Source organism: Nesoenas mayeri (assembly GCF_963082525.1).
Source record: "Nesoenas mayeri genome assembly, chromosome: 10".
Lineage (NCBI taxonomy): Eukaryota > Metazoa > Chordata > Aves > Columbiformes > Columbidae > Nesoenas > Nesoenas mayeri.
Genome location: NC_137560.1, coordinates 19,502,830 through 19,525,680, shown reverse-complemented (window position 1 = coordinate 19,525,680; position 22,851 = coordinate 19,502,830). Strand labels below are relative to the sequence as shown.

Sequence of the window (22,851 nt, the reverse complement as noted above, 5' to 3'; positions counted from 1 at the left end):
ACAGCCTGTGCTGCTTCCTGCTGCCCTGGGAGGCATCGGAGCCTTTTCCAGTCAGCTCCTGCATTTCTTCCTTTTTGCTGGGTCAGTTTTCTGCCTTTCCCTTGTGGTCAAAGGGCTCTGAAGGTGCCCTGGTTACTCACCTGGAGTGCAGAACAGCCTCACTGTGCTTTTCATTGTGGCAGCACGTGTTGGGTGTGGGGAGAGGGATGCTGGCTGTTGATAAACCTTGTGTTGTGATACAGCGGGTGCTGTTACAAATCCGTGTGTCAGTTCAGCCCTTATCACGGGGAGCAGTTATTCACTCCCGCCTTCTGTTTCTTCTGCTTGCTTTAAAGAAATCGAAACGCTCTGCCTATGAAAGTGGGGAAGAACACTCAGCAAAATACAGCAACTCAAATAACTCAGGTAACTACAGAGAGGAGAGTTCTCTTCTACACTGCTATGTCAATGTTGTTTGTTTTGTTGCTGTCATTTTCTGGCTTAAAAGATCCAGGGTCACCAGCAGTTTATACATTAATGTTGTACTAAACCCAATACCATTGTTTTGGGTATTTAATAACAGATATATTGAAGGCTTTAAAATATTGTCAGTGTTAGATTTTCAGCTGCCTAATACAAAACAATGTGTCCTCTCTTCTGTGCCTCATTCCTAAAAAAAAAACCCAACTCTCTCTTCAATCTGTTTGACATTTGAGTGGAATAATTATAACATCCACTATTTGGGCCACTTCATGCAGCCTTCAGGGAGAAACTCCGGTGATCTGTATTGTATATTAAGGTGTTAAGATGAATGAGAAAATTATCTGTTTAACTGCTGCATCAGGGCCAGATTCTGAAACAACAGAGCTTTCATTTAGTTAAAGAGAAGGGTCAGTGCTACTGAACAGTGTAATAGAGCTGACTTGCCTGGCTAAAATGTGTTCAAAAGCAGCTTGTTGTGGAATAGTCAGGTATCAGAGTAACTTGTGGAGTACAGCAACTGACTGCAAATAATCTCTTAGAAGGAGAACTGGGGTGCCATCTGTGCAGTGGCACAACTCTTAAGGAGAACAGAATTTGGACACTGAAATCCAACAGCCTAAGCAACAGAAAGGAATTGTTCCCCATTGAGGAATACTGTTGAGTGCCGTTCTTATGGGTTTGGACGTTCTCCTGTGTGCTGGAAAAGCCTCGCTGGTCAGATGGGGTCTGAGTGACACTGTTTGCATGAATGGGAATCCTCGCCCAGATTTCAGTGGAAGCAGGATTGGATCTTCAGTCAATAAAGCTGGCCTGTTCCTAACAGTCTGTCTTGTCTGCCTGTGTTGAATTTTAATGTCACAGCTTTAGTTACTAGACTGTTGTTTTATTTAGCAGGCTCTGGGGCGAGTTCCCCGTTAACATCTCCATCATCCCCCACTCCGCCCTCTACAGCAGGTAAGTTCGAGTCATTACAGCGTTTGTCTTCTTCTTTGTTTTTTATTTTCCTTGCCCCAACTGGGGGTGTTATTCCCAAGGAATGGTGGCTTTCAAGAGTGGAACACAGATGGGTTTTATCTTGTGTTGGTGTGGTTATTTGCTCTCTTTTGAGGGCCATAGAGAACCCTTTACTACTGTTCTTTTTCATCTAATAACCTCTCTTGAGATACACATGATATGATTTACCCATAGAGTATAAGTGCTTACTTCAAAATCTGTATTGCTCTAGTCCTACCGACATCACTATTTTCCAGATGTTTTCTGGGCCTTATGTTACAGTGCATTTGTTCTGATGTAAATGGTCTGTTGACTTTGAAATACTGTTTGCTGACCCTTTGTTATTGTATGTTGTCTCTCTACACCTGTACTGCTGTGACTGTAGCTTCAGGAATTTGGGGTGTGACAAATTCAGTGGCTTAGGCTGCGTAAATCTCCCCCATTCTGTTCCAGCCCATTGATAACACCAGTAGAATTGGTAGAAACAAGTCAGAGACTGATCTGGCTTAAAAAAAGAATAACTTTATTACTTTTGACAGACAAAAATGATATATTTTTTAAAATTTTTGCCCAGTTCCCTCTTCCAGTTTGCTGGGTAGCTGTGCAAACAGTTTTGCTAGATATTTAGGACAGGTGGTGGGAAGTGGTAAAGAATCTGCTTGAGTGGGCAATAGAAATGCCTGTGAAAATCTGATCACAAATGTGAATATTGAGCAATAGCAAATGTGCTTCAGTCTGAAAGGCTGGAAGAGGAGCACCGGAAAACAATAACAGCACAAGGTGTTAGTGGAACACATTTCTAGGAGGGAAGCAGTCCATGGCATTGCCGTTTGTTATGGTGACTCATGCCATATGATTTCTAGTCCCAGGAACTTTCTGCACAGCACAACTCGTTAACTGAAGCAACACAATCAAATTTGCATTTGCTGCGGATGGTCTTTCAAAGGACACTACAGTCAGCGTGATGCGATTCAAGTCAGGATGAAATTCAAATTAGTCGTTTCTCCTCCAGGTTGGGGGTATGTTCAAGTGTATATTTTATGAACTAACTTGTCCCACTTAGTCTAAACAAGGTAATTACTGTTATTGCGTTGCACAGTAACAGTGCTGTTCTCTGGACATACTGGCTCTTAGCTGGAGGGTTTATTTCAAGTTCTGTGTGCTTTTTAAAGAGGAAATAGCTAAAAATGCAAAAGAAATCCTACTTTTTTTTTTTTCTGCAATAAAACTACCTTTTACTTACATTTTAACTTTAACATGTTGGAACTTGGTTGAAATCCTCTTAGAGTTTTGAGCATGCGATGCAGGTTTATGTGTAGACATGGCTCAAATGGCTAAAAATGGCTCAAGTTTGGGCTCAGGATCAGGGTCTGTTGTCACAGTGCAGTGGTCATCCTGCTGTTGGTGTCCTCATGGTGACTCATGGTGATCAGCCCCGTTCGACACGGGGCACGTTGCCCTGATGCCTTCAAATGGGAAAGTGTTTCATTGTGCCGATGGCTTCAATGCATTTGTCACCATTTCAGGAATGCTTTTGTGAGTAGAATTCATAGAAGATATTTGAGATATTAGCTCTAAGGAAAGCTGGTATAGTTAATTTTTTTCACCAGTGATATTGTAGTTTTAGCTGTTCTAAGCCAGTATGCTATTAATGACCCTGTTAAGACTCGCTGGCCCCAGGGTAGGCTTTCTTGGCAGCAGCTGGTGGATCTATAGCTTGTATCTCTCTCTTCCAGTTTCTTTGTACTTACGAAGGATCTTTACCTCCAAACCAAAATTGCTTGTGGATATCAGTGTGTTGAGATGACTGTCAGAAGGGGAATGGGGCTTTCCATCTGTCTGTCTGGTTTGGTTGTGGTTGTGTTAGAATCATGACACATCAAAGCATCTTGCTGATATGATGCCACGGCAAAACAAAGGCTGACATGGAGAAATGTGCCCAGCAGAAGCTCTTGCCCTTGTCCTGGCCCGTAAGCGACCAAATCTGTGTTGTGTATGGGTACGTGCAGAGCCAGAGACGCCGAGCAGAGGGGAACAGGCTCCGGGTTGAGGTGCCCTGGGGAAGGAACCTTGTTCAGGGGGGTCCTCACACTTTGAGCTGTGCCTTATGAGACTTAGTTTGCAGCAGGGTGCTTGGTATGGTCAATGCAAAACATAGTAAGAAATAAAATGATTGCTGGCTTCAGTTGTCTTTGTAGCGATAGCTGGAGGATCAGATGCACGACCTGCTGCAAGGGGAAAGGTGTTACTAGAAACGCGGCACTCATGGGCTTTTCTTACTGACTAGAATGTTTGGGGCTGGTTTTGTTGCAGATACTTGGCTAAATATAATCTTTGAAACACGTTGTTTAGATTGTGGCAAGTGATTCTCATGTATTTTCCCATGTTTCTGATATTCTCTCTTGATTTTTTTTCTCCACTTGCACAATTCTTTGCCTTCTTGAAAATGTGTTATTTTTCTTTGTGGCTCTGAGCTGTGTCTGGGATCAGAAGGGATGAAGAACACTGGGTATGGGTTATTTAAAACTTTGCTGCATCTTTTCTAAATCCAGTAAGCCCATAACATACCAGTGAGCTCTGTTACAACAGAGGGAAGTTTTGAGGGCACCATTTTTGCTTCCCTGTGGGCATAACAGTGAGAGAGTTGTACTTAACTTTAGCTGTCGTTTCTGTGCCAGTTGTTTTGAATCCTTCAGTACAACATATGTTTCATAGACACCCATATGGTGCATCTCTTCTGCTCTTCACCTTTCTGTAAGACCATCTGAATGCTTCAGCAAATGCTGTTCTTGAGTAGCACTTATCCGTGGAGCATAACTGTAAATACAGGTGTTAATATGACAGGAATTGTTCCTTAAACGGAGTGGATTTCCTCTTCTATAGCTAATCGTTCTGCAGATTTCTTGCTAAATCTCTCTAAATGCACTTTAATCCTGTAAAACTCGAATTATGGCATGTGGAACTAGAAAGCGTGTGTTGTATTTGTTCATCAAGTATAATAATGTTTATAGCACGGAAACTTGTGGTTCATTATTCAGAATCAAAGTATTGTATATGTAATATGAGACAGTCAGTCTGCTATCCTCATGTTTGTCAGTGCATAAGAATGTATTGGTTTTGTACTAACTTTTCAGCTAACGGAATCTGTATTTCTTACTTTGCCACGAGAACTGGCTGATTAACATGTGTCCTCTTTCTTTCTCTGCTGTCTTCAATAGAGCATGCATCATTTTGAACGCGAATTTTCGGAAAAGTAAGCTAATGCTGATTTATCTCTTTAAAGATGCTCTGTTTCTGTATGGGAAAGCTGAATGCAAATCTCGAACTTGCTTAGTATTGGGAGGGAATAGAAGAAAAAGATCTCAACATTCTTATGAATGATTTTAATGAAATATAGCATCTTTAAAAACTCTATCACTAAAATGACTAGTTTGCATTCCATTCTCAGCCACGTTTTTAATGCTGTTTGCACGATTACTGTCACTTTAAATTCATAATTAAGTTTTTGTTTCAATTCAGGCATCAAGTTTACAGCATCTGATTTACTTCCTATTCCTTTTAACACACTCTCTTAACAAAAATGTCCCTGTAAAAAACCCTTGGTAAGTTCTTGTTTGTGTGTTTTATTCTTATCACTGCATGAATGAGTAAAATGTGTGTTTGCAGGCAACTTCTTCCAACGTATGTATTAGAAAGGTCTAGTTATAACTGTTTTTTCTAGTAAATACAGGAGAACATTTCACTGTTGGACAGAGCAATTTGAACTGTAGACATAACTGCATATCCAGTGTGAATTAAGATCTCCTTTGCACTGCTCATGTCAAGAAGGGAAGGACAGCTTGGTTTTGATTGACTAATTGAAATGAGTTGATTTGAAGATTACCAGAACCACACTCTGAATTAACAGGTTCAATAAGTAATGCTCATAGCTAGTCAGATATCACCCTAAGACCGGTGTGTATTTGTTTTAAGGCAGAGCTCAGGTGTAGGAGTATCATTGTCTGTAGGCGGTCTCCCACTAGTTTAACTGTACGATGTTGTCACCAGCAAAATTTCAGTAATAGTCAGTCCGGAGGAATTGACCCAACTTACAGGAAGGAAAGTGGCCTCTCCCTCTACTTCCCCGTCTTTTTGCTCCCATTGTAAAGTAAACAGACCAAAATTTGAATGTGACACATGGAATCTTGACGTAATAAGACTTAGTGATCCAGGCACTTAGTGGCTTTATCGCCCCACTCTCTGTCACGTCTCCCTTCTTTCACTGCACGTTCCCATTGTATTTGTATTCCATACAGAGTCCTGGCCACTGTTTCCACCGTCATTCCTTGTGTCATTCTTGTACAACTACTTGCGTACCCTCTTCAACCTCACCGTGCAATTCCAGCCAAAGAATCTTGTCTCTGTTCTCTGCAGTTCTTGCATCTCTTTCAAGCCATTTCGTTTATGATGATCTGGTCCTGGCCCTTTTACAGCGTTTGTCGGGTCGGTTTGGTGGTGGCGCGGGTGCGCCAGTCCCCCGCTGTTCTGCTCTCTCCACTTTAACCGCAACAGTGATTATTTTACTGTAACTGTCCTCAGTCTTGTTCTTCCTCTGGCAAAGTGTCAGGATTTGCTTTCCTGTGCTTTGCTGGCCGTCTGTACACCCGTGAGGAATGGGACTCTAACCTAGGGGATGGTTTTCCAGTATTTTTGATGACAAATTGACTTACAGCTTTGGCTGGTGTAAGAAAGATTTGGAACTTAGATGGCCCCAAGGCATCACTATGCGGTTCACTTCAGTTTGTGCTAACATTGTGTAATGTTTTGATTACTTAAGAGAGCGGTCGATCCACATGCAACAGGCATGTTGAATTCTTTCCGTTGATCTCTGAAATTTCTACTAGGACTTGAGTATTTCTTCTGGAAAGGAGGAGGGTGAAGATGAGCCCAATATGTATGTCCATGTTTAGTTGTCACAGAAGGCTTTCGTGCCAATGAGAATTTCTCCTGAAGAGCTGGAAGTGCTAAAAACACAGCATGAATTCATGTACACTGGCAAAATTGGATGCTTTGTGTGAATACTCTGCATTTTGAGCTTGCTCCCATATGGAAAAACTCGCCTTTCGAAGGCTGGTACAAACAGAACATGAGGGAGCTTTGAGTTACGACTTTAATCTAGTATTACTCCTTTTTTTAATTACAGCAGTTACTTTTTGTACTATTGTTAATCTAAGAGCAGGTGTTAGTGAGGAATTGAGAGAGAAGTGGAGCACAGAGAGCCTTGCCTGCTTTTTGTTTTCTGTAGCTGAGCTTTACCTTTCATTGAATACCTCGAGTCCGTGTGGCAGAATGTCCTTGAATTAAAGGATTGCTATTGCTCAGTACTTGCTTACTTCACAGCAAGCAGTTCTCCTTCAGTAACCATCGTCTCTTGGCTGTCCTCAGGTTGTTTTGTAATGTATCATAGTTCTTGCCACTCACCAATATATTCCTCTTTGTAGGGTAGAGCTACCAAAAGCAAGTGTTATACTATATATACCATCTCTCTAGTCTTACTTTGAAGTAACTTATGATTCACTGTTTAATAGTTCTAAGGTATTAATAATTATACCCCTGCTCATTCCAGAAGAGGAGACTAGACAAGCCCTTCATTCCCCATAGACAGGGGATGTGCTGTAGATGCCACCTTCACGTGGGTGTCCTGTGGGACGGCAGGCGCTCACCTCTGAAACCCTTTGCTCTGACTCCAGCACGAATCTTTGATGGTGCTTGTGTGGAAATGATGGAGCAATGTGCAGCAGTTGAGTTGCACAAGATCAGGGTGTTGAGGGCAAATAGGGCCACCTGCCTGGAGCTGAGCTGCCAGGAGACACCTGCACATGCTGCTGTTGGGCTCCGGCTTCCCAGGGAGTCAGGATGTGGAGGTTGAGACATGAGGAGAAGCAGGAGATGGATGTGATTGGGGTAGAAAGCAAAAACCGGAGTGCAAAAGTGACTGGTGGGAGCACAGGAGGCAGGCACGCGGTGTGAGTGGCAGGTGGTTGTGATTCATTCACTCTGTGAAACGTGTATTTGTTATAACATGTTCGGAGAAAGTCTGACAGTTCTGTGGAAGTGTGAAACCCTTCCAGAAAACTCTATCTGCAGTTGCTGCTTTAAAAATGGAATATAATCTGACCAAGCAGTCATCACAAATCCTACAGTGATGTGCTCCTTTGTCAGAATGTAAAATGAGTTGTGTGAATAAGAACAAGTAGCAAGATTTGCTTCCAGACTTTCTTACTGTTCATGACCCAAAGAACAAACTAAGTCACTGGGGACAAACAAGAGAAACTGAGGCTGGGAATTGCTGTTCGGTGATCTCCATCTCCCTCAGTACAAGATCACATTTGAGTCATGTTTGCATCCCTGAGTACTGAGGCACTTCAGCCTTTGTTTTAGAGGTGTCTCAGAAGACACAGCTCACCTGCAGATAGAGGGATCTGATCACCTGGGCATTTTTCCATCTGTTCTGTTTTTCACACTCCACTGGCTCTGAAGGAACGAGGTGACCCGTGCAGGACTGACCCAGTCCCGCCAAGCAGCCGCAGTCCTCTGCGGCAGGACCTCCTCGGCGTAATCAAACTCCATCTTCTCTCTCAACTCAACAGGAGCGTTGTCGATACCCCCAGCACCGCCACCGCCGCCCCTGCCACCAGCAGCTCCTCCCCCGAGTGCAGAGGTGCCAACGCAGCCCAGCCCGCAGCCCCACGTCACCGCGAGCCGCGGAGCCTTACTCAGCTCCATCCAAAACTTTCAGAAAGGAACTCTGAAGAAAACACAGACCTGCGACTACAGCGCTCCCAGGATCAGCTGAGGCTGCTGGCCACGCCAGGATTCAATTCCCTCTCCCGCTCCTGTGCCGTCTCGGAACGGCCCGATGCACCAGCACGTAGCGGCTCATCTCACTGCAGCTCCGTTTACTTCTTTACAGCTTTTCTGGAGTAGCAGCACTACCCTGAATCGCTGCCGTGCTGCGAGAACTCCGTTCTTTACTTGCTTTCAAGGACTTTGTTCTCTAGCTACAGTTTCAGGGCTACATCAACTTCTATATAGCTGAATAAAAATCCCAAAATAGGAAGGACCATTATCATGGTGAATTAATGCATTTTTTTTTTTCCAAAATTACAGGAATGTAGTTTTAGTCTGCTTGTTTTTTCAGCACTTTTCACGCAGTTTTAACTCATCTTGATTCTTGCTGTGCTGAATCAGCGAGTTTTGTTTTAGATAATCCAACACCCTCCTGCCCCCCAACCATTAAGCGTACTGCACAGGTGAGGGAACTGGAGAATTAAATCTTATTCATACCATATTTGCTGGTGGAGTAAAAATGCTGTTTCATTAAATTGTCTAAATGGACACCCTACCTGTAACTCTAAGGGAAAGTGTTTCTAAATGAGGAAACAGTTGAAATGGGAGTTAATAGGGCACTGGGATATTACTCTTGATTTAGTTAAAAGCAAAGTTACTTCAAGTTAATTCTACAACTTTATTGAAAGATCCTTTTTGATTTAAAACCTTAAACAAATTGCACTTTAAAGGATTATAGATAATCCATTTTTTTAAATTCAAGTACATCAGTGTTTGTTACTATGCAGAGAATGTCTGTACAAAGTTTCATGTAACCTGTGATATTCAGTCATTTTTATTAAAAATGTTAATGGAATTCCTTCGGCAGCGTGGTGGTGGGTGTGTTCAGCTAGAATTGCACCTGCCAGCTGGACTTTCTAAGAACCTAAGAGGACTTCTGCTAAAAAGAAATGCCCTGAAGCGTTATTCCTGGCCCTGGCCTGAAATAGCACCCGAGGTGTTGGGTCTGCTCACAGAGGTAAGCGTCTCCTCTCCAACATTCCCACAGATGGGCAGGCTGCCCAGTGCAGGACACAGCGCGCTGCAGCGGCTCCTCCGCTCCAGGAGCTGCTGAGCAAAGCCCAGCAGAGCTCTCCCCGCCTGGCAGGACCAGCCCTGGGCTAAACCCCAGCACACAGAGCTGCCCAAAGGCTGCCGCCGCGACCCAGCTCCTCAAACAACCTCTGCTGCCGCTGCAGACCCAGGCTCAGTACGTCTGAATAAAGTAATTTATTTTGCACTACAAGAACTATCGTTTGCGCATGCTCTTAGCCCATGTGATGAGTTTAAAAAAAGTAATAGATAAGGCAAAGCATCTGGGCAAGTATTTTTTATCACTGTATGTGGCAGCTAGTAAAGAAAAATTAGGTAGTGTCTTCTATCACATACTGAAGAGGATCAGGACCTTTGTTTAAGCTCTTGTGCAGAAGCTTTCCTGCAGGAGCAGAGCGCTCTTCCAGCTAAACAAATCAGCCATCTCTTAGCCCATACTGCAGGTTTCCAAAGCCCCTTTGCACAGGCAGTTGCACTCAACTGTTGAACCGAAAACAAGGCTTCGCTCACTCCAGTTTGACCATTCACCTTTAATAAGCCTCACGGCCATGGCCTCAGGAGAGCTCTACAGCATCTTCCAGGGCTGGACTCTTGCTGCGGTTCTTCACTCACCCACCACTACAGCCAGGTTACCACAGCTCGACTGGTAATTACAAGTCAAACAGAAATGGAGGATTTTTTCCTCACTCCAAATTTAGAATCGGAATTCTCCACATACAGTAGCGCTAACCCACCTGAACTGTCGAACAGACAAACATTAACACATCGTTGCTTATACAAAGTGTGGCGTAGAGGGTAACCCCATATAAATATTCTGGGAGGTCACTATACTTTGTCCACTGTACAAAAGTTCATGTAGCTATACAATAAAGTTACGCATACAACTTGCCTGCCACCATTGATAACTTTAAAGCAGGACTTTAAAACATATATTTACAACTTAGATATTCAAAGTTTTCTTCACTGCAAATATTATATCCTTCACTTGAGGTGTGCAGTGATCTTCTAAAATTTTTGCATAAGGCATAGGAACATCTGCACCGGTACAACGCACAGCTGGAGCATCCAAGTAGTTAAAGGCAGGTCCTGAAACAGAAGATAGCTGTCAGGTTACTATGTACTACGCTTTTCTCTCAATTCAATTTCTGAGTCCTGATCTATTTAAACAATTCTGTTCCCGTAGCTCTAATGTTCCAGAAAGCAATGTTCCTGCTCATTTATCTTCATGTACTATAGTTTAGACAGAAAGTTTCCATCCTGCTTCTCACACAGTCAAGTTCGTGAGGTAAGAATTACAACAGAACACGAGCTGGATCCACACTGTGAAAATCTCTAGAGCGTGACAGGTGGGCTCAGGCTCCTCAGTTATAAACTCCTAACTCTGCTTTCAGCTGGTTTTATCTGAAGTCCTCAGGATTTAGACTAGGGAATGAGGGAACGTGTACATTGCAAAACTTGGTACCTTCCATGATCCTGGCACAGATTTCGGCTCCTACTCCAAACTGTGGCCAACCTCCTTCTACAGTTACAAGGTGGTTTGTCTTTACAATGCTGGCTTCCACTGTTTCAATATCCATTGGTCGAATGGTACGCAGATTTATAACCTGGGGAAAAAAAAAAAGGTACTTCTTGATTTTTGTCCTTTAGCCCTTTACTCTGACTTTGAAGACAAGACTTAAAGTTAATAACATTTCTAAATTTTTATTGTGACAGAGACTGTGCAGAACAGTTTCTGGTGGCTCCTGGAACATCCCAGATCAGCGAGTCTTGCTGTATCATAATACATATTGTCATTGTTCTGCTTACCATGCAGCTGGCTCAGTCTGAAAATCATTAGCAGTTCTGCTTTAATTTTGTGATGAAAAGGTCAAATGCAGAAACATGAAGTGCCCGTGCTTGGCTCACTAACTGTTAAAGCGTTTACAAATAAAGAAGCTTGGAGTAATTACACTGAAATTTTGCAGAGCTTGAACAAGAAGACCCTCTGTTGTTGTTTTTTTTTCCCACTTCAGGAAAAGAGAAAACCAACAGAACTGCCACCCACCTCACACTCTACACCTTCTTTGGCGAGTACAGAAGCTGCTTCTATACAGTGTCCAACAGGTCTAGAGTGTGCCACTAATGTAACGTGAGTGCCTAGAACAGGAACAAGTGTTAAAAAAGAAAAACCAAACCAAAAACAACCACCAAAACCAACCCACAAAACAACAATAATAAAAGAACACTTTAAGATTTAAAACTTTTCTCTGGACCTCAGGCTCCTTTCAAGGTAACATTAGAATTCTCTTGTAAATTTAAGTTCCTTAAGTGTATATGAAATGTTAAATATTCTACACGCATACACAGCGTGAAGAGTGGTAGCACAAGGACTACGTAAAGAAACAACTTTACCCTTTAGTTCGGAAAACTGAGGAGATATTGTAGTTTTCAGATTACCCTTTTCAAACATTCATATAATTAAGTGGTGAATTCTGAACAAATGGACTGAAATATTACAGTGATCTCTTCTGTGTTTTTGACAAAAGTTACACACTCAGGTAATCTCTGTACTAAGGAACAAATCTTTTAGAAAGGTATCATTTTAGATAAGATAATCAAGTGATTTTTCTTTATATGGGCAACAGAACAACTACATATGTTACAGGATAAAATAACATTTGAACATTTAAGACTTGAAATATTTTTGTGTGCCCCACGGTGGCAGTATTCTGAAAAAAACCCCATCAATCCCCAAGCAGCTCAGTTAATACAGAAACAAACTATTCTCAGCTTACCTGGCCTTTCTATTTTAGCTTTTCCAATTGGAACAACAAAATCCTTTGACTGTGCCTGCTCAGACAATTCAAAGGCAACACCATACAATAATTCATTTTCCAGCATCACAACTAGAAGAAAACATATTTGGATTAACATGTACATCTGCAGGCAGAGGACTGTCCTGATTAATGGTAATACTGCAGCAGAGAAGCTCAGGATGTGAAGCCCATCAGGCAACAAGGACCTGAGTGTGTTTGCAGAAGGAATTAAAAAAACCTAAATCACAGTCTTTACTTCAACACTGAATTACTTTAAAATACTGTCTAGAATCAGCCTTAAATGAGATCAGGTATTTAGCTTTTGGTACATGATGGTAGAATCACTAGTTTTAGAAATCTCTTAGATTTTGCATGCTCTTTTCAGAAAAGTAAAGGTTGCCCTACTTTTAATTAATGACGTTTGCAATTTATCATCGGAGTTTCATGGTCTGTAAAAATGAGTAACACAGATATTGTATATGCACCAACTCCTCACTCATCTTCATCCTTTTGAAACCCTTTATGTTAGGATTCATAAATGGTTCTAAGTTTCCTGATTGGTACCAAAGGAGCACTAAAGACAATAGCACAAAGTTAGTCTATTGTGAGCAAGGCAAGTGACTTAAGAAAATAATAAATACTTCTGTGCCTTTGTAAGTGCCCTAAAGCTGCAGTAAAGCAACTTTAATTGTTTTAGGACTTAACAATATTTTTTTGTTTGGTTTAAATAGGGCAGAAGAAGAAAATAAACATTCTTTTCAGGATCAAGTGGTAGGTACTGCCACGATCCCCCCGTGTTCACCTGGATTATCATCCCGGATTGCTGATTTCAGCAGACCTTTAGCATCTTCTGAGCTCCAAGGACTAACAACTTTCAGTCCCGGGCAGTGTCCATACCAGGCGGCAAAACATTGCGAGTGCTGGGCGGCGACTCCGGCTGATGCCCCGTTGGGGCCCCGGAAGACGATGGGAACCGCGATGGCTCCTGCGGACATGTAACAGGTCTTGGCAGCGGAGTTTATAACCTGATCGATGGCTTGCATGGAGAAGTTGAACGTCATGAATTCACACACTGGTCTCAGCCCCGCCTAGTGAACACATTGAGACATATCTTAGTATGTTTGTATATACAAATAGTTTGAGTGTTTAGTTCAGAAGTAAGAGAATGTGAATCTACAAACCATAGCAGCACCCACAGCGATTCCCGCAAAGCCCATCTGGAAGAGAAGGAAACCGAGGGTAAGTCAGGGGAGCGGCTGATGAAGGGATGGCAGGGACGGAGCCGGCGCAGCCTCACCTCTGAGATGGGGGTGTCGATCACCCTCTTGTCCCCGTACTTCTTCCAGAGTCCCCTGGAGATCTGCGGGGCACGACAGAGGAGTCAGGGCCCCGTCTGAGGCCCCTTCCCGGCCCAGCAAAAGCCGCCACGCACCTTGTAGGCCCCGTCATACTGAGCCACCTCCTCGCCCAGCAGGAAGACGCGCTCGTCCCGCTCCAGCTCCTCATCCAGCGCCTGGTTCAGCGCGTCCCGCACTGTCACCTGCGCGACACCGGCACCGGGCAGGGCGGGGGCACGGCCCGCACCCGCCACGGCCGAGGGGGGTTCCCGCGCCGCCCCGCGCCTCACGGCCGGCCCGCCCGCCCGCCCTGAGCGGGGACAAGCCCCGCTCCCCCAACCCCTCTCTCCGGGGTACCCCGTCCCCGCGGCGGCCGCGCTACCTGTGCGGCGGCGGGTGCGGAGAGGCGGAAGCCCCTGCGCTGCTGGAGCGGCCGCCCGGCGGCGCGGCCCTGCGGCGGGAGGCGGGCGCGCAGCGGTGCCCGCAGCCCCGGTGCCAGCAGCCGCAGTGCCGCCGCCATCTTGCCCGTGTCCTCTACCGCCCGCGGCCCCGCCCCCTGCCACCGGCTTCGCCACGCCCTCCGAGCTCTCGCGAGAACGGGCGCGCGCGGCGGCGGAAGGCGCGCGGCGCGAGCTTTATACGTCTCTTCCGGTTTCCCTGCGGTGGCGGCAGCGCCGGGCCCGCGCGGGGCGAGCGCGCTCCCGCCCTGCGCCGCCGGGGACGCGCATGGCTCAGGCTGCCGCGCTCCAACCGCGGCCGCGGCTTCGCCTCCTGGCGACGGGGCTGCCCGGGCCGGGACCCGCCCAACCCCCGCGGTGACGCCGCGGCCGGGAACAGGGCCGAGGCGGGTGCCGAGCGCGGCCACCGGGGCTGGCGGCCCTGAGGTGAACGGGGGCGGCGATCGCCCCTCCCAGCGCCGCCGGGAGGGGGCGCGGCCGCGGGGCGTGGCCCGGCCAGGACACACCTTCGCTCCGCCCCTGCCGGCGGCCGAACGGGCTCACGCTCAGTCGTCCCCGCCGCCGCCGCCGCCGCCGCCGGGCTCTGCCTCAGTGCCGAGAGTTGCGCCCGTGAGTGCCGGGCCGGGCCGCCGCGGGGCCGGGGGTGCGGGGCCGAGCGCCCGGGGCCTGCCTTGGTGCGGGGGAGCGCCGAGGGACCGGCCGCCCGGGGCCAGTGTGGGGCGGGGTCCCCGCAGCCTCTGTGGGGAGCGCCTTGAGGCGGGACGGGCGCGTCCCCGGTGGGGTGGGGGACGGGGCGCGGGGTTACGCTCCCGGGGCATTTTCGGTGCTGGGGAGGGCTGCGGGGCAGGAGGCCGGGGCTCCGGGGTTAGGCTGGGGAGGGGACAGGCGGTGCCGGGGTCCTGTGCCCGCCTGGGCTGGGGGAAGGAGCGAGAAGGATGCTGGGGTGGGAGCCGGGGTGCCTGGGCGTGATCTTTGGTAGGAAGGGGCTGGGATACCTGGGTCTTGCCCCATGCGGGAGAAGAGAGGGTTGTCCCGCCCGCCCTGGAGAGGAGGCAGAGCTGGGACACTGCTGTGGGGTGCAGGCGAGGGCTTGGGCTCTTGGGTCATTTGCTAGGGGGAGGCAAAATGTCTGGGTTGGTTTCCAGCATCTTTGCTGAATCATTGTGATCCTGGGGAGAGTTCTTCCACCGTGAGCTCTCTGGCTCCTCTCTGATGGAAGGTGGCACTTCCCAGCTCCTGCTGCAGGCTTGGGCCCCTCTCTGACCGGGGCTCATGGGGGGATTTCTGTCCCATCTCCCTGTCGCTCCTTGGTCCACGCACATACTGAGCCCCACTGGTGTGTGCAGGGAGGTCAGTGTTGCTGGCACCTGCCAGCCTGCAAAACTGTTTGGGAACACACTTCCACATGCAGACAACTACTGGTTCGTTTCACAGAAGCTAAATACAGGGGTGAAACCCAAGTGTTGTTATAGGTGTGGAAAACCTGGGTGCCTTGGGTTGTTTCAACAGCACAGGGCCAGCAAGGCCAGGCTAGACACAAGTGTCTTCCTTTGGCTCTTGTGAGAGGAGGCCTAAAGTGATATCGTGATGTGGGCTCTTTGGATAAGTAGCAATTAAAATAAAAGTTTGGAACCTGGACTTAAACCAGGATGTTGTAGAGCTCCTTAGAGAAGGGAAGGAACTTCAGGAGCTTGGAACTTATAGTGAGGCAGTTGGACATAAAGGAGTGAAAATGCTGAGTGGCTGGTATGACTGTTTGTATTAGTAAAAAGCAACTAAAGAAAAGCAAGAGCGAAGTTAATTTTTAATAAACTGTATTAGTAATTGCAAACCTGACATGTGTAGAAGGTGGTGGCTGCTTTCTTTAGCGAAGCTGATCTACTGAATTACCATAAGATTCGTTAACTGGTTGTTTTAAGAGCTTCCCTCCTCCTTGCTCCTTTGGTGAGGTAGCGCGGTGCTGGATCCTCACTGTTTCACTTTGGAGACCGTCTTCTCACTGTACGGTTTGGTGGAATAGAGTCATCCCTGCTGCTAGTTTGGGTTTTGTCAGTTCAGGTGAGTCACCCCTAATGATTTACAATGAAAACTTGCCTTTCAAATGTTACGCCTGGCTGGAGAATAGAGAGGTTGTCTGTGTGCAGTGTAACTGTGCGGAGGGCAGGAGTTTCTTTTCCTCGTCTTTTGAGATCTAAGTGTGAGAGGCGGCGAGCTCGCTAAGTGGGTGAGTAGTTTGAAATACCCTGTATAAATACAGTGCTATCTTCACTCTTTTTAATTTTTAAGTTGCCATTGGTAAAATTCCCATCAACTCTATATTTGACCTAGAAATCTAAGGTAACTGTTGAGGTTAAGTGGCTTGTTGTGTAACCTTGATACCAAACTATCCGTTAAAGACTAGTGCCACAAATAAATCCTTTCATTCTTTTCTAGATGAAAAACATTCAGAGCAAACCAGGTGGCGTGTGCCTCTTGACTTTTACCTGTTAGATGTATTTCTGCTCCTCCTTTAAGTAGCTGTGTACAACACAAACAGTGTGATGTTCTCCAGGTGCAGTGCGTAGCCTGTGGCCCTGACCAGATGTGGAGCACATGGTCCCAGGAGCGCAAGTGCTTGACGGTGCTGCTGGTGTCCCCTGGGCCTGTCCTGAGCCCATGTGTGTGTGTGTGTTCACAGCTGCAGATGTTTGGCTGACTCTCATTTGCTTTCTCTGAATTTCAGCTTGCAAAATGGTTGTGTGTTAGCAGCTCCGTTCTGGGAAAAGCGCTGCTAAAGTTAATGGGACTACCTGTTTCGGTGGTGGTGCTGGTAAACGGCCTTGTAATCCTCTGAGTCATAATATATGAAATAAGAGCAAGCATTTTATAAATGCAGGTATCCAGTTTGGTGTATTAAGTATAAAATGATGACTTGAGTGCTTTTCTGCTCACCTCTCGTTGCGCGTTTCTGGATCTGGATGTGCTTGGTGCTGTGCTACGGCAGCAGCTGTGATCACGATGCTGTGTTGTCTCCCTGCTCGCAGGAGAAGCTTAGCGAGAGCCAGGCTGTGGTTTGACACGATCAGTGCCCTTCTGCTCTCACCACAGGATGTCATCCTGCTTGGCTTAAATGGTGTCAGCATTTTGGCTGAGTTTTATCTTAAATGAGTATTTCTTGTGGTTATTAAAGACGGGTTGTCCTGGGATATGGCTGCACATCGTCTGTTCTCCTCTGGATGCGAGTGGCCACGTTAGTCAGGCTGTCCCTGGGTGTGGGATGTTGTGTGACACGGAGACAAGCTGGCTGGAGGCTGCACATCCCAGGACGCGGATGGAATGAGTGTCTGCCCAGCCCTGCTGATGTGTCGCTGTATTTCATTCAGGAAAGATTTAAAGCATCACTGAAGGGGCGTATGTCACGAAGGGTGCACGTCCACGCCTTTGTTGTGATGTGGTTTGCTAATCCTCATCTCCGGTTGTACCTGACCGGAGCTACTTCTGCCTGTGAAGCTGTCTAGAAATTCCCAGGCTGATGAGGGAAGCAGCAGACAGTTGCGATCACACTCAGCCACTTTGGGACGGCCTCTCGATATCATCCCTTCGCGTTGTGCATCTCGCTGCTGTGCTGTGTGTGCCTGGTGACTCCTTACGGAAAGGTCAGTGGGACTTCTCGATGCCACTTGCATGTTGCGGGCTGGGTTTGTTTCAGCTAATTGCTCTCATAAATTATTCACTCCGGTGTTACATAGCAGTGCTGTGATCAAAGATTACTTCATGCTTTCCTACAGACAGGCGGTGTCATCTGTTTCTTTCCCTCATAAAGTCCTGATTCATCTGTGGTGTGGACTTAGATGCTGACCAAAATATCTGTCCATCAGTTTAAGTAACTCTGATGGACATCTGTCTGTCTTTGAAATATTCTGAGTGTAGCTCTCCACTTAATTTCATTAAGACTGCAAATCTCTTCTGTCATGATTACCAGGGAAGTTTCTGGCTGGCTGCACAGTTTCTTTTCTAAGTGAATTTTTTTCTTGAATATCAGAAACCTGTACCAGTCTCTCCTATGGTTTTATGCATCTGTGTGTTATACTGGTGTTGTACTTGACTGGAATAATACCTCTAAGTACATTTTCCTTAAGAGAAAAAAAGTACTGGAATTTAAAATGTCTGGGCTATCGATAAAAGTTAATGAGCTCTACCTGAATGACAATTTCAAGTAAAAAAAAAACCTGAGTGGATTCATTTCTTGGTTTGTGAGCAGTTAAAAATAATTACAGAGGTTGGCAAAAGAGCTGGTATTCCAGGTTTATCTGCTGTCAGGGCAGGGGGAGCTTTAATGTACTTTCTTGAGGCATGATCTGTCTCTAATTTGTAAAAACAGGATCCTGGTATGACTAGTTCTGTATCTTAGTATTCCTTAGTCTTCTGTTGTCTGACCTCACGATTTTCATATACTGGTCTTGTTTTTTTCTGCTCTTCAATACATCCAGAGGCAGCTGAGGCTGTGCCCAGGCTGGGGGCTTGGGCAGGTGGCAGAGCCCACAGAGCTGGGACGTGCTGCCTTGTTCTGGGGTGAACGAGACCGACCTCGTTTGCTGGGAATGAGAAGGGCAAGTGATCTTTCTGGTTGGGAATGAACTGTGGAAGTTGTTTTGGAATATAGGGCTCCGGCTCAGCTAAATCTTTGTCCCGCTTATAGTTCAGTGAGCATGTGTTGAAATTTTTTGGTAAAGACGATGGGAATAGAAGTCTTGGTAACTGTGTGGTCTTTGAGATGTAAAAATAAACAAAGCTGAGAAGCTGTACCCTACTTAAAACAGACTGACCTAAATTTTCGGCAGTTCTAGCAGAGAGGCAGGTTCTGGGTAGGGATAAAGGCTTGTTGACAACAGGCTTCCCAGTCCACGCATCGCTTGCTGTGGAAAATCTCCACTGGTGTCTGGGGTCATTGCTTCCCCCTCCTCGAGTTGCACAACCCGGGCTGTGGGTTTCCTTCGTTGCATCTGCGTGGAGAGTCTCCTCTTGTTATGCAAGTCAGCAGCTCAGCATCTTCTGGGAAGTTATGGCATGAACCGCTTCTCAAATTGCTTTTGGTGGAGCGTTGTTGAAGACATGTTTCATGTCCTTTGGCTTGTCCCTGAAGAGATTTCTTTTGAGAGTGTCTGTGAAGCCCACTCGTACTCTTTGTAGATTAACGTTCTTGCCATCCGTTGCAGTTCTCCACTACTGAATTATTAATTCTGCAGTGAGATTCTTTTCTCTTCTTACTGTCCATTGACTTTCATGCCTGATTTATTCTTCTGCGCAGTTTGAAACTGGAGCATGGGAATTTTGACTAATATTAACGGATCATGCGTATGACTTTGGCGGCTAAATAAACTTTTTTAGTTGAGAAAAGGGAATCTGTCTTTGAAAGTACTCACAGTTTCCCAGGTGAAAGGGAGTCCGTTTGTGAACGTACGTTATCCTTAGAGGCACATTGGTTGTTATTTAACAGAACTGGCATGGTCAGGCAGCTGGTGATTACCCGTGTGCTCCGGAGGCAGCCCTGTGGGTAGCGGGAAGGGAGAAGGAGGGAAAAGCTCGTTTGTAGTTTCTCCTGCTAATGTGGCTTTGTAGCTGAATGTTCTCCTGGCAGAGAGCCTGCCTGTGATTAGGAAGCGTTTCCCTCGGTTATCCTTGTAGGTACTGACGGTCTGCCATGTTTTGTTCTTTGTTTTGTGGTGTTGTGTGTGCCTTTTCCTGCAGGAAGATAATAAGAGGTGAATTGCGTATCCTTTCGGCAGCCTTCTGTAAACTTGGAATACCGTGGTTCAAGCAACTGAACAGATGGATAATGGAGACTGGGGATATATGGTAAGTGACCTGCGGACGTGTGTGCTGTGCGGTACAGCTGGGCTTTCGAGATCCTGCGGTAAGAGTCCTTCCAGATCTGGCTTGTGTAAATCCAGAGCTTCAGTCATGTGAGAAGAAAACTGTGCGTGTTAGGACAGCTTATGGACATTCTCTGGAGTGCTTTGCCTCGCGTGCTGTTTGTGGGGAGAGCTCAGGTTCCTATTTCATAGGTACAATCAGTGAGTACTTAACTGACTCCTTAAGCTCATGGTTACTGTTTTCCTGATACACAAAAACTGAAAGTAGTTTGTGCTTCCTGCATATAATTTTAAGGACTTTGTCATTTTATTTATAAAGAAAAATATTTTTCCTTGTAAACCCTGTTTCAAACGAGGCAAATCCATCTTATTTTTCTCTTCCCTTTCTCTAAACATTCTGCTGCCATGCATATGTCTCTTTTCTCTGGCTGGCCTCAGTCCTGGTTGTTAGGGTTGGTGGCCAGATGGGATTTATGTTCCTTTCTCTCTTGCTTCCTCATGTGCTATCTGGAAGCTGATGCAGACGGGTTTGTGCTCTGCCTCTTTCTTCCGCGCAGCATGCTAATTTGCTAATAAATATTTCTTTATAGAGTTAAAAGCTGAAAGTTTTTTTTTGTTTTCTTGTTTCAGTGATGCCTCTTAATGAGTGCATGGGTTATTTTGATTGTGAGCTCTTGGTCCTGTGTCTAAACTTGCACCATCATCCTCTTCTGAGGGGGAGAGAGAGGCTTAAGATTCGTTCAGCTGATATTTTTCTTCTTCTTTTTGTTTGTTCTAGAGTGAGAAACAGATTGAAAGTAAAGAACACTGACAGGCCTCATTCAGACTAACTCGTTCTTCAGGAAATCTCTCTGTTCTCATTTCCCCATCTGTAGAATAGGAAAAAAAACTTGTTGCCCAAATGCAAAACTTCAGTGACAGTAGCTCACTTGTTAAGATTTCCAAAGCATTCTGGAAATGCACGTTCTGAATGTTAAGTATCACCCTGTCTGGTTGCCAGTTGTGCCTTGCTGCTGGGTGGCTCAGATTAGTTCGGGTTTAAACACCACTTAGAGGCTTCGAATGGGGAAGTGTGACTCCTCAGAGCCCGCGGTTTTCCAACAGTATTTGCCATGTGTGTCGGTGAGGGGATCGAGTGTTCTTGCAGTGGCTTGATAAACTCTGCCATTTCTCTCTTTCTAGATGACTGATCCAGTCACGCTAAATGTGGGTGGACACATGTACACGACATCCCTCACAACTCTCACGAGATATCCTGACTCGATGCTCGGGGCCATGTTCAGGGGAGACTTCCCCACTGCCAGGGACTCTCAGGGCAATTACTTTATTGACAGAGATGGACCACTTTTCCGTTATGTTCTTAACTTTTTAAGGACCTCAGAGCTCACTTTGCCACTGGACTTCAAGGAGTTCGACCTACTTCGGAAGGAAGCGGACTTCTATCAGATCGAACCACTAATTCAGTGTCTTAATGACCCCAAGCCGCTGTATCCCGTGGATACCTTTGAGGAGGTGGTGGAGCTCTCCAGCACGCGGAAACTTTCCAAGTACTCCAACCCGGTGGCTGTCATCATCACGCAGCTCACTATCACGACGAAAGTCCATTCCTTACTGGAAGGCATTTCAAACCACTTCACAAAGTGGAATAAGCACATGATGGACACCAGGGACTGCCAGGTTTCCTTCACTTTCGGGCCGTGCGATTACCACCAGGAAGTGTCGCTCCGAGTCCATCTGATGGAGTACATCACAAAACAAGGCTTCACGATCAGGAACACCCGCGTCCACCACATGAGCGAGCGAGCCAACGAGAACACAGTGGAGCACAACTGGACTTTCTGCAGACTGGCGCGGAAAACAGATGACTGATTCTGACTCCTCAGGAGCCACTTCAGTGATTAGCAACTTAATTGGACAGTAAACCCGAGAGCGTCTGGATTTTGACTAAAGCAACAATGTGGGCTTTTTTTTATACGACTATTTATTGTTTATCCATAAGGACTGGAGGAGTTTCCTTCTCTAGCAGCTCTGTCCTTTTGTCCCGTTCAGAAAAAAAACATGCATGTGCCTGTTCAGTCAAGACACCTTTTTGTTTGAAAGAGGGAGTCCGAAGAATTAGTACGATAGGGTATTTTGTGTCATTAACACAATTCTCTGACGCAACTTAAAGTGCTAAAATTACCTCCATTAAAATGGTTTCTAATCCATCTAATGCTATGATACTGGGAGCAAGAAACAAACAATTTAAGATGCGGTTGGGGAAAAGCTGCTATCATGTAGACTAATTTAGTTTCTAAATCAATAAACAGTATTGTAATATTCTAGGAAAACCAATCCCACCCTTTAAAAGTACTTGATAAGTACAGTTTCTTACAGTTATGACAACTGTTTCTTTCTATGCATATAAATCAAGCAACCAAATATTATCTGTAGCCATGGAAATATGATTAGAAATATTTATATTGGATTCTAAATGCAAAATGTCCCTGTGGTAGAATTCTTATTTTTTAATGCCTGGTGCAATATTATTCCCAAGTGTAATGCCTGCCAGCAAGAAGCTAATAAAAATGTGAAATACAGAATACTATTTTGTATTTTCTTGTTTGTTTTCTAGAACTCTAATACTTAAAAAACCAAAACCAACCAAGCAAACCCACACAAACCCTGTTTTTCTATTCTGCAGAGTAGTTCCCGTGCTCTGGTAGGGCTCCATTCTTCTCCGTTATTGATGTACTTTGATCCTTTTTGTCTTAATCAGTTGATTTAACTGTCCCTGTTACAGAAAAAGCTTGTGTTTTGAAAACTGCATGATGGTGAACAAAAGAATGGCAAGTGTGTGTACTGGGGTAGGGGTGGAGGGAACACAGAGCCTAAATACTTGTAGCTGCTGAGTGGTGTTGTCTGGTTTGTCAGCGGTTTATCTAGTGACTTCACATAATTTTAACCGCTGAGTGCTGTTCTGATGATGTTCAAGTCAAGGCACTTGGGTTCTGTAGTTTTACTCAGTTTTGATTGACCATTTCTGCTTATCGTC

The 22,851-nt window shown here is 45.7% G+C and overlaps 3 protein-coding genes across 4 annotated transcripts in view; 2 read left to right on the top strand and 1 right to left on the bottom strand.

The window, feature by feature from the left end:
* PXK (PX domain containing serine/threonine kinase like) overlaps positions 1-9,737 on the top strand; it is a 37,136-nt gene extending 27,399 nt beyond the window's left edge. The window contains exons 16-18 of the mRNA XM_080350560.1: positions 336-405; positions 1,354-1,416; positions 8,085-9,737. Coding sequence (XP_080206686.1) covers positions 336-405; positions 1,354-1,416; positions 8,085-8,290 — 339 coding nt within the window. The 3' untranslated portion in view covers positions 8,291-9,737. The remainder of the gene's footprint in view (positions 1-335; positions 406-1,353; positions 1,417-8,084) is intronic.
* A 153-nt stretch (positions 9,738-9,890) lies between these two features.
* PDHB (pyruvate dehydrogenase E1 subunit beta) lies at positions 9,891-14,051 on the bottom strand. Its single transcript, XM_080350561.1, has 9 exons — positions 13,890-14,051; positions 13,603-13,710; positions 13,468-13,530; positions 13,352-13,387; positions 12,973-13,258; positions 12,150-12,260; positions 11,420-11,511; positions 10,838-10,979; positions 9,891-10,461 (listed from the first exon to the last, which is right to left on the bottom strand). Exons 1-9 carry the CDS (start codon positions 14,025-14,027, stop codon positions 10,316-10,318), a joined length of 1,122 nt encoding a protein of 373 aa, XP_080206687.1. The 5' UTR covers positions 14,028-14,051; the 3' UTR covers positions 9,891-10,315.
* Positions 14,052-14,170: 119 nt separating this feature from the next.
* Positions 14,171-22,359, top strand: KCTD6 (potassium channel tetramerization domain containing 6). Of its 2 annotated transcripts, none has more exons than XM_080350621.1 (3): positions 14,171-14,574; positions 19,693-19,800; positions 21,000-22,359. In XM_080350621.1, the coding sequence occupies exons 2-3, from the start codon at positions 19,774-19,776 to the stop codon at positions 21,684-21,686; spliced, it is 714 nt and encodes a 237-aa protein (XP_080206747.1). In that variant the 5' UTR covers positions 14,171-14,574; positions 19,693-19,773; the 3' UTR covers positions 21,687-22,359. The 2 variants fall into 2 exon arrangements, with proteins under 2 accessions (XP_080206747.1, XP_080206748.1); XM_080350622.1 differs by lacking the exon at positions 14,171-14,574 and adding an exon at positions 17,466-17,600.
* The last annotated feature ends 492 nt before the right edge of the window (positions 22,360-22,851 follow it).

What these genes read in the sequence shown, in the direction of transcription:
- PDHB (XM_080350561.1), bottom strand. Translation starts at nt 14,027, where the DNA reads ATGGCGGCGGCACTGCGGCTGCTGGCACCGGGGCTGCGGGCACCGCTG. An exon ending in TCGACACCCCCATCTCAGAG is followed by an intron (nt 13,388 to 13,467) that starts GTGAGGCTGCGC and finishes CTTCTCTTCCAG; the next exon opens with ATGGGCTTTGCGGGAATCGC. An exon ending in AAGAAGGTGTAGAGTGTGAG is followed by an intron (nt 10,980 to 11,419) that starts GTGGGTGGCAGT and finishes TTTTTTCCCCAG; the next exon opens with GTTATAAATCTGCGTACCAT.
- KCTD6 (XM_080350621.1), top strand. Translation starts at nt 19,774, where the DNA reads ATGGATAATGGAGACTGGGGATATATG. An exon ending in ATGGAGACTGGGGATATATG is followed by an intron (nt 19,801 to 20,999) that starts GTAAGTGACCTG and finishes CTCTCTTTCTAG; the next exon opens with ATGACTGATCCAGTCACGCT.